The sequence below is a fragment of the Oncorhynchus kisutch genome, unplaced genomic scaffold (assembly GCF_002021735.2).
Source record: "Oncorhynchus kisutch isolate 150728-3 unplaced genomic scaffold, Okis_V2 scaffold852, whole genome shotgun sequence".
Classification (NCBI taxonomy): domain Eukaryota; kingdom Metazoa; phylum Chordata; class Actinopteri; order Salmoniformes; family Salmonidae; genus Oncorhynchus; species Oncorhynchus kisutch.
The window spans coordinates 105,812-115,829 of NW_022262797.1; the positions used below are offsets into that span (position 1 = coordinate 105,812).

At 42.8% G+C, this 10,018-nt stretch overlaps 1 protein-coding gene across 1 annotated transcript; it reads left to right on the top strand.

The window, feature by feature from the left end:
* Positions 1-595: 595 nt before the first annotated feature.
* Positions 596-9,932, top strand: LOC109877038 (cellular retinoic acid-binding protein 1). Its single transcript, XM_031816679.1, has 4 exons — positions 596-2,008; positions 3,516-3,694; positions 4,055-4,168; positions 9,473-9,932. The coding sequence occupies exons 1-4, from the start codon at positions 1,939-1,941 to the stop codon at positions 9,527-9,529; spliced, it is 420 nt and encodes a 139-aa protein (XP_031672539.1). The 5' UTR covers positions 596-1,938; the 3' UTR covers positions 9,530-9,932.
* The last annotated feature ends 86 nt before the right edge of the window (positions 9,933-10,018 follow it).

Below are 10,018 nucleotides of genomic sequence, written 5' to 3' on the forward strand. Positions count from 1 at the left end.
GGTTATTCTGCCATAACTAAGGTTAAGCATGACAAATGACCACTAAGAGAACGATAGAGGGGGTCTTTAAGCTAGTCCTTTAGGAGTCCATAGAAAAAGCCCCAGGGCTTGAAAGGGTCTGAGTTGGGTTAGCAGACATTTTGGGAGAGCACAATGCGATTCGCTGCTCTGAATGGCTAATGTCTCCTAGATGTTCTTGTGACTGGGGGGCCTTAGTATGTCTATTTGGAAGTGACGTTCTGACACACAAGGTCATGTATCTGTGTTGCTAGATATTAGGTGAGATGGATAGGATCCATTAGAAAAGAGTCTTGTTTAATTTAAATCCAATATACAGTCTTAGGGGAAAAAGGTTCTATATAGAGCCAAAGAGTGTTCTATCGCTTATTTCATATATTTCGCCCCTAAAGGTGAAGCAAGAGAGAACCCTTTTTGGTTCTTTAAAAAAAAAAATGTTTTAAGAGTGTATGGTTAACTAGTTCTAAGGCACTGCATCTCAGTGCTAGAGGCATCACTGCAGACCCTGGTTCGATCCCGGGACTGTATCACAACCGGCCGTGATCGAGAGTCCCATAGGGCGGCGCACAATTGGCCCAGTGTTGTCCGGGTTAGGGGAGGCCGGGGTAGGCCGTCATTATAAATAATAATTTGTTCTTAACTGACTTGCCAAGTTAAACAAAAACGACGTCATAGTCCCAACTGTGCATACAGATTTCAGGGAGGATGAACATCTTGACTAAGCTGTCACCCATTCATTTGTTTGAAATATTTTGTCATTCAAATGTCTATGGATTGTCTCATCACAACCAACAGAATACTTTCAAAATTAGAAAATGTTTATCAAATCGGTGAATTATCCCTTTAATGTGTATTTCTCCCCTCACAGCATGATACTAATAATTAAATAAGTCCACTCACTAAAAAAACTAAAACAAAGCTGCGCGAACCTCGTGAAAGGGTCATTCATTCAACGCTTAACACAGAAAATCAAACCATTTCTCTGATTTTCTTTCCCCTACTGCTCTCTGTGTGTTCAAAGAAAAACAGCACCCAAAGGCTAAAGACAAATCTATTGATTGATGAGACAAACTGTGGTGGACCAGCATGCATAGGGAAATAGATGGGAGCCTTTTTAACGTGACACTTCCTGGAGGGATGACAGAGTGCTCCCTGCTCTGCTCTATACATGAATTATCAACTGCTGTCTGGAAGCCACTTTGTCAAAGAGATTGATGAAGACCCATCAGAAAGAGAACAAATCAGACTTGATGGGAGGGGGAGTGAGTGAAGCTATCGGGGCCTCTCATTCTGTGTTGGGGGGCTGTTGGAGTGAGTTGGTGAGTTGAGGGGGGGGCTTGAGTTGAATTGGACTTAATGGGAAATATATTGAATGCATGTTTAGTCTGATCCTCAGCTGTATCCAGGGAGAGAGAGGGCTTGTCAATGGGATGAACGTTAGATGGACATTGACTCCCATCATTTATCAAAGAAAGATCTTAGATCTTTATCACAACTACAATATTGGTTTATATTGGAAATCATGATCGCTCTCAACGCTTTATTATATTGCTGTGATGGTGACATCCATGGTTCTTTTCTTTGAAATTCATTCCATTTAAATGTCCTATTTATATTGCAGGCTTGAAACGAGACCACCTGAACCCCTGTCCATCTGTCATTTAAAATGGTCATTAAGAGGAGGACATTTCACTCACTACAGGACTAGAGAGAGAGGAGCATGCTGGGAGGGGTTATTACACACACAGAGAGAGAGAGAGAGAGAGGAGCATGCTGTGAGGGGTTATTACAGAGAGAGAGAAAGGGAGGGAGGGTGAAAGGGAGAGCGTAGGGGAGGGATAGTGGGACAGTGAGCTGAGGAGATACAGAGCATATCAAGAGGCAGAGAGAGACCGGTACACGTCGAGCCTTCCCAAGAAAATGACCAATTTCGCAGGCACTTGGAAAATGAGAAGCAGTGAAAATTTTGATGAACTACTCAAAGCACTTGGTAAGACGTCTATAGTTCTTACCTTCTATCATTAAGAGCTATTTGAAAGAATAAATACTTAACAATATACTATCAAAATCCTAACTGTTCTTTCTCTATTGTGTCCGACTACCAAACGCATCATTATTTTCATCTGTGTTCTAATTATTTGGGGAAATATTTGAGAAAACAATATTTGGGAGAGGCCACAGGGTGTGTGACATCTTGATCATCTTTGAGTTTCGCATATATCATCAGTTTTAGGATCATCCCAGCATACATTAATCCATGTACCTTGTTCATTTGAGATGCATTTTATGTTGTCATGTTGATATTCCCGAAAGTCAACTGAGTTGGGCATGTATAAAAATAAAAAAAAATGAAAATGTACACAAGGTGCACATGTAATACATATTATAATGCACTTACATATTACAAATCAGCTTGATCTTGCGTGCTGTTTCCTGCCATAGAATAGTCATCTTTTCAGTGAAAGCAGTGAGGGTGGATCATCCCAACGCTGCACTGTTGAGCCCAGCTGGTGTGGAATAGATGAGACAATTCACTGTGTATGTTTTCTCAAATACATCTCCTGTGACTGCACTGAGATCTCACTTAATCTGGCTTGGTATTGGCTTGGACAAAACTTTGACTTTTGGTGCTGTAGTTTTTATTTTTTCATCGTGGAACAAAGAGATGAGAGGAGAAAATAAGGTAAAGAGATTGAACTCCTCTCCTCTGGGGAACTCAAGTACACCGATTGTTTAAATGAGAGCAATAAGACTAGTACTGAAGGATACCGTATTTGAGAGAGAGCCGCTCTGAAAACCAATGCAGAGGGGAATGAATGGAAACAGCAAGACATTTTCTCATCCAATTGGTTAAATTGTAACTGTGTGACAGAGCCAACTAGCTCCACAATAACTTCTTGGAGGAATCCATCAGTCTGCAGGAGAGCTAAACAAAACTAATGACTCCAGCATTCCTTGTTTTCATCACCTTGTCATAGCATCCACCCATATTTGAAACATCTGCTGATAACCATCTCATTTGCAGTTGCTTGCCTTGAGAACTCTGTATATAACAACTTGAATACCTACAGTGCACCATTGATTTCTTCTCACACTCTCAAGAACCTTCTGTCTACCAGGACTTTGTCACAAATAGGTAACACTGCCACTATGCATTCCTCTTGTAAATAAGCACAACCTACACCTTTGAAAGTGGAATTCAGGATTGCTTTCCTTCTATCAATGGCGCCAGGAGGAGACAGAAATGTATCTGTACTCATCCTTGAATTATAGGTGAGGATAGGCACAAACATGTCATACCAAATGTCAGTACAAGTCAAACGATAGCCCCGTGAAGCCATATTGTCACCATGGGTTCAACCCAGTGGCATGTCAAGGTTGTGTACAGTCAGTTGTCATAACCTGACAAAGTCAAAACTGATCAATGACACATGCAATTGGTTATGCAGCACTTATGACCCTTAAAGTTAGCGTAATGACGTGTTATTTGCCCACAGGGGTCAATGCTATGTTGAGGAAGGTGGCTGGTGCCGCGGCGTCCAAACCTCACGTGGAGATCAGGCAGAATGGGGAGCAGTTCTACATCAAGACCTCCACCACCGTGCGCACCACCGAGATCAACTTCCTCATAGGCCAGGAGTTCAATGAGGAGACAGTAGATGGCAGGAAGTGCAAGGTAAAGTCTCTGAGTCTGCCCCCATACAATGTAAAGGTAGTCTCTGCCCCATATAATGTAAAGGTAGTCTCTGCCCCCATCCAATGTAAAGGTAGTCTCTGCCCCTATACAATGTAAAGGTAGTCTGCTCCCATACAATGTAAAGGTAGTCTGCTCCCATACAATGTAATGGTAATGTCCCAATCCTATTCAGATAGCATTTGTACGGATGAAGGAAAGGAGACAAGGAGAGGAAGCTACATTGAGACGCAGCCCATGTTCACTCATTCAGATCAGATCCCCTTTCGATAAGTGAGGACAGGAAAGTACATGGATGTATTGACATGGACCCTCTTCATTGCATTACACTCATATCAACAGAGCCTGGCCACATGGGAGACCGAGAGCAAAATGTACTGCAGGCAGACTCTCCTGGATGGCAACGGCCCAAGGACCTTCTGGACCAGAGAGCTGAGGGGAGATGAACTCATACTGGTGAGGACGTTTGTGACTAAAGAAAGGCAGTAGGCAAGGCTGTCATGTCAGGCCCCCTCCGTTTTATCTATTTGTGCACTGAAACAAAGCAAATGCTTGCTTATGGGTCCTTTTCCAACAATGCAGAGAGAAAGTGAAAGATTCAAATAATAAATAGTGGCATGAGGAATAAATACACACTGAATAACAATAACGAGTAAAAAATAGCATGGCTATAAATAACATGGCTATATATAGGGAGTAGAAAATAACATGGCTATATACAGGGAGTAGAAAATAACATGGCTATATACAGGGAGTAGAAAATAACATGGCTATATACAGGGAGTAGAAAATAACATGGCTATATACAGGGAGTAGAAAATAACATGGCTATATACAGGGAGTAGAAAATAACATGGCTATATACAGGGAGTAGAAAATAACATGGCTATATACAGGGAGTAGAAAATAACATGGCTATATACAGGGAGTAGAAAATAACATGGCTTTGTATAGGGAGTAGAAAATAACATGGCTATAAATAACATGGCTTTGTATAGGGAGTAGAAAATAACATGGCTATATACAGGGAGTAGAAAATAACATGGCTATATACAGGGAGTAGAAAATAACATGGCTATATACAGGGAGTAGAAAATAACATGGCTATATACAGGGAGTAGAAAATAACATGGCTATATACAGGGAGTAGAAAATAACATGGCTATATACAGGGAGTAGAAAATAACATGGCTATATATAGGGAGTAGAAAATAACATGGCTTTATACAGGGAGTAGAAAATAACATGGCTTTATACAGGGAGTAGAAAATAACATGGCTAAAGAGTCCAGTAGAGTCCAGTGTGTGTGTAGAGTCCAGTGTGTGTGTAGAGTCCAGTGTGTGCGTGGAGTCCATTGTGTGGTGGAGTCCAGTGTGTGTGTAGAGTCCAGTGTGTGGGTAGAGTCCAGTGTGTGGGTAGAGTCCAGTGTGTGTGTAGAGTCCAGTGTGTGTGTAGAGTCCAGTGTGTGGGTAGAGTCCAGTGCGTGTGGTAGAGTCCAGTGCGTGTAGAGTCCAGTGCGTGTAGAGTCCAGTACGTGGTGGAGTCCAGTGTGTGGGTAGAGTCCAGTGTGTGGGTAGAGTCCAGTGTGTGTGTGTAGAGTCCAGTGTGTGTGTGTAGAGTCCAGTGTGTGGGTAGAGTCCAGTGTGTGGGTGGAGTCCAGTGTGTGTGGGTAGAGTCCAGTGTGTGTGTAGAGTCCAGTGTGTGTGTAGAGTCCAGTGTATGGGTGGAGTTCAGTGTGTGTGTGTAGAGTCCAGTGTGTGGGTGGAGTCCAGTGCGTGGTGGAGTCCAGTGTGTGGTGGAGTCCAGTGCATGTGTAGAGTCCAGTGCGTGTGTAGAGTCCAGTGTGTGTGTAGTGTCCAGTGTGTGTGGAGTCCAGTGTGTGGGTGGAGTTCAGTGTGTGTGTAGAGTTCAGTGTGTGTGTGGAGTCCAGTGCGTGTGTAGAGTCCAGTGTGTGTGTAGAAACCAGTGTGTGTGTAGAGTCCAGTGCGTGTGTGTAGAGTCCAGTGCGTGTGTGTAGAATTCAGTGCGGGTGTGTAGAGTCCAGTGTGTGTGTGTAGAGTCCAGTGCGTGTGTGTAGAGTTCAGTGCGTGTGTGTAGAGTCCAGTGCGTGTGTAGAATCCAGTGTGCGTGTATAGAGTCCAGTGTGTGTGTGTAGAGTTCAGTGTGTGTGTGTAGAGACCCGTGTGTGTGTAGAGTCAGTGCAAGAGAGTTGGTGCAAAAATAAAGGGTCAATGCAGGTAGTCTGGGTAGCCATTTGATTAGCTCTTTAGCAGTCTAATGGCTTGGGGGTAGAAGCGCATCCTGTTGGTTCCAGACTTGGTGCACTGGTACCCCACACTGTTAGTATTAACACTTCATTCTGAACCCAAAAGAGAGTAGGCCTGCACTTCATACTATTCCCTAAGAGATTATACTGTAGGTTCAAACAGACGCTTGACATCAAAGCTAAGACAAGCTTTTCCACCAGAACACTCCGTATGATGGATTTTGCTCTGCACAGCCTAACTCAGAAACTATTGGCTCTGTTACGAACACCTCTGAAAGGGTTCCTAAGGGATTTCAAAGCTTGTTCTTTGATATATTGGTACTGGCTGATATTATACTGCACAAAAATATATGTTTGCTGTTAATTAAGGTCTTCAAATACCAGGTCCTTACATCCATCAAAAACTGTTCTTGACTTCTTCACGGCACTGGCTTTCATATTAAAAAGATGTGCTTTTTGTAAACTTCTGGCCTGTTTTAATTTTATAGACTGATTGACAACAGTAAATGGGGCCAATAACCTTAGATTCCAGTTTATAAATGATGAGGATAACCTCTTTATTGACTCTTACAAAGCCCAGAATGAAATCAAGAGGAAAACCTCTATGTAAGGGACTCCTTTCTGGATAGCATGCTTGGACTTCGCAACAGGAGATCCTATGAACAAACATGAAATGTGTGTGTTTCAACTCAAGGCTGTGTAGTTCTGTGCATATTGAGCCACATGATAGGTCTGTGAGGCCGTTGTTGGACAACTGTCTGATTGTTTAGAGATGGGATCATGAGGTTGGCTCAGAGTTCTGTCCAATATTAGAGGGGGGGGGTCAGTGTAACATGTGTTTCCTGCTAGACACACAATCTTGTGTTTTACTGTGGAGGAAAATACTTTTTCACTAAATGCTCAACTTGGTAGGGTCTCAAAAGGTGGGAACCATGACTTTTTCTTATTGAATTACCGCAATATGGAGAAAGTCCCCAATGCACTGCATCTGCCCATCCACATGCAGCAAAACCCACTGGATGACAAAGAAGGTGCCACGATACACTTCTTCCCAGGTCCCACACATCGAAAAACATAACCCCAGAATTTTGTTCTCACAGGCCAATGGATCTAAATTTGAACAATTTGTTCATTAATTCCAGGGAGCTAATGGGCAGTGCCTCATCCTCCACTAAAACAAGCCTCTGCTCTCCTTCCGGTGACAAAGGAATCTGGACCTGGCCAGGAAAACGGAAATGCAGGTGGCTCACATCAAAGCATCTATGAGCTGATGAGGAAATGAAGCTTTGAAAGAGGGAGGGGGTGTTGGGGGAAAGAAAGTAATGAAGACCGTATGTTCTGGCTTTACTGTATCCAGTGATGTAAGACAGAGTCCAGGATGTGTTCATTAGCATGAAGAAATCTCAGGGGACTAGTTTAGTTTAATAGGACGGGCAGCAGGGGATGTGCCTGTAGTTACTCTGATACTGCATGTGTTCCTGACTGACACTGTTCACGTTATCTACCATGCTGTTGTCCTGTAGTTAGTCTGATACTGCATGTGTTCCTGACTGACACACTGTTTACGTTATCTACCATGCTGTTGTCCTGTAGTTACTCTGATACTGCATGTGTTCCTGACTGACACTGTTCATGTTATCTACCATGCTGTTGTCCTGTAGTTCCTCTGATACTGCATGTGTTCCTGACTGACACACTGTTCACGTTATCTACCATGCTGTTGTCCTGTAGTTACTCTGATACTGCATTTGTTCCTGACTGACACTGTTCATGTTATCTACCATGCTGTTGTCCTGTAGTTACTCTGATACTGCATGTGTTCCTGACTGACACTGTTCATGTTATCTACCATGCTGTTGTCCTGTAGTTACTCTGATACTGCATGTGTTCCTGACTGACACTGTTCATGTTATCTACCATGCTGTTGTCCTGTAGTTACTCCGATACTGCATGTGTTCCTGACTGACACTGTTCATGTTATCTACCATGCTGTTGTCCTGTAGTTACTCCGATACTGCATGTGTTCCTGACTGACACTGTTCATGTTATCTACCATGCTGTTGTCCTGTAGTTACTCCGATACTGCATGTGTTCCTGACTGACACTGTTCATGTTATCTACCATGCTGTTGTCCTGTAGTTACTCCGATACTGCATGTGTTCCTGACACTGTTCATGTTATCTACCATGCTGTTGTCCTGTAGTTACTCCGATACTGCATGTGTTCCTGACTGACACACTGTTCATGTTATCTACCATGTTGTTGTCCTGTAGTTACTCTGATACTGCATGTGTTCCTGACTGACACTGTTCACGTTATCTACCATGCTGTTGTCCTGTAGTTCCTCTGATACTGCATGTGTTCCTGACTGACACTGTTCATGTTATCTACCATGCTGTTGTCCTGTAGTTCCTCTGATACTGCATGTGTTCCTGACTGACACACTGTTCATGTTATCTACCATGCTGTTGTCCTGTAGTTCCTCTGATACTGCATGTGTTCCTGACTGACACACTGTTCATGTTATCTACCATGCTGTTGTCCTGTAGTTCCTCTGATACTGCATGTGTTCCTGACTGACACACTGTTCATGTTATCTACCATGCTGTTGTCCTGTAGTTACTCTGATACTGCATGTGTTCCTGACTGACACACTGTTCATGTTATCTACCATGCTGTTGTCCTGAAGTTACTCTGATACTGTTCATGTTATCTACCATGCTGTTGTCCTGTAGTTACTCTGATACTGCATGTGTTCCTGACTGACACTGTTCATGTTATCTACCATGCTGTTGTCCTGTAAAATATTGACACCTCAATGTAAGAAGCGGGGGCCTTCCCTTCTCCAGTGCCTGATGCAGGCCTTTACCGCCAGAGGTGTGTGTGTGTGTAGGGTTAAAATCTACTGGCTGTCTGCCCGCAATAATGTGCCTCATTGATCATGTTGTGTTAGAAAACGCCAATGAACCATGACGCATCTCACGTTAATGGCTCCCTGGACACTCACTGCACACGGCAGATGGCTCCATCTTAGCGCCATTCTTTAAACCCGAATGATACTTACTTTCCTCCCTCCCTGGGTGCTGGGGTAATGATGATCTGTGGTGCTGACAAGTTCGGTTGCAGTCTTGCTGCACCTCTCAAAGTACCATAAATCTTTGGGGGCTCGATGCACCTCTGCCACCCACACACACATCTTGATCATTTCCCCTCTTCCCTCATTAATTCACTGATACTGTAGCAGATGCCATGTGCCAAATTGACTGTTTTTGGACAGGAAATCTCAACCAGTTGTGTGCTAAAGCAGTCTTCCATTCTGTCACAATGAGAGTTTGAACAATAAATATATATTTTTTAAATCTCACTTGACACCAGTTGTCATATTTGAGATGAACACAAATTGGTCCTGTGTTCTTACCTGAAGGTTGAACATCTGATGTACAACAGCAGGAAGCACTTCTGTTGAGATAACTGGCATCTTTTGTCTTTTTCAGACCTTTGGGGCAGACGACGTGGTTTGCACACGGATTTACGTACGAGAAAATAAATAACGTAGCTTCAGGACCGACCAGGACCATCATAATGGGCTCCATCCCCCTTGGTACAGCTGCAGTAACTCTCCAACACATCCATCTTCAGAGAAATATTTCATAACATCATATATCAGATTAAACAGACATTTACCATGCTTCATGTAACTAGACCAAACATGCAATTGTATTTAGACAACATTGTTTCTCATGCCAACTGCCACTTTAATAAAACAATGTTTAATCCTTTTTGTATTTACAGTGTTTTGTCAGTATTGGCAATAAGAGACGATATACATATAATTTCAATATATTGTATTATTTGGTCAGGGAGTACGAAGGCCATGCAGTCAAAACAAGTCGGTTTAAAAAAAAAACTTTGTTTCTATTGAACATGCCATACTAATAAAGGCAATTTAATTAATTATACGAAGAGTTGGTCCTCCTTTCTTTTTGATGACCAATTTAGCCCTTTTACCAAAGAGCACCTTCTATCTACCAAAATGTACT

What these genes read in the sequence shown, in the direction of transcription:
- LOC109877038 (XM_031816679.1), top strand. Translation starts at nt 1,939, where the DNA reads ATGACCAATTTCGCAGGCACTTGGAAAATGAGAAGCAGTGAAAATTTT. An exon ending in TAGATGGCAGGAAGTGCAAG is followed by an intron (nt 3,695 to 4,054) that starts GTAAAGTCTCTG and finishes TCATATCAACAG; the next exon opens with AGCCTGGCCACATGGGAGAC. An exon ending in GGGGAGATGAACTCATACTG is followed by an intron (nt 4,169 to 9,472) that starts GTGAGGACGTTT and finishes TGTCTTTTTCAG; the next exon opens with ACCTTTGGGGCAGACGACGT.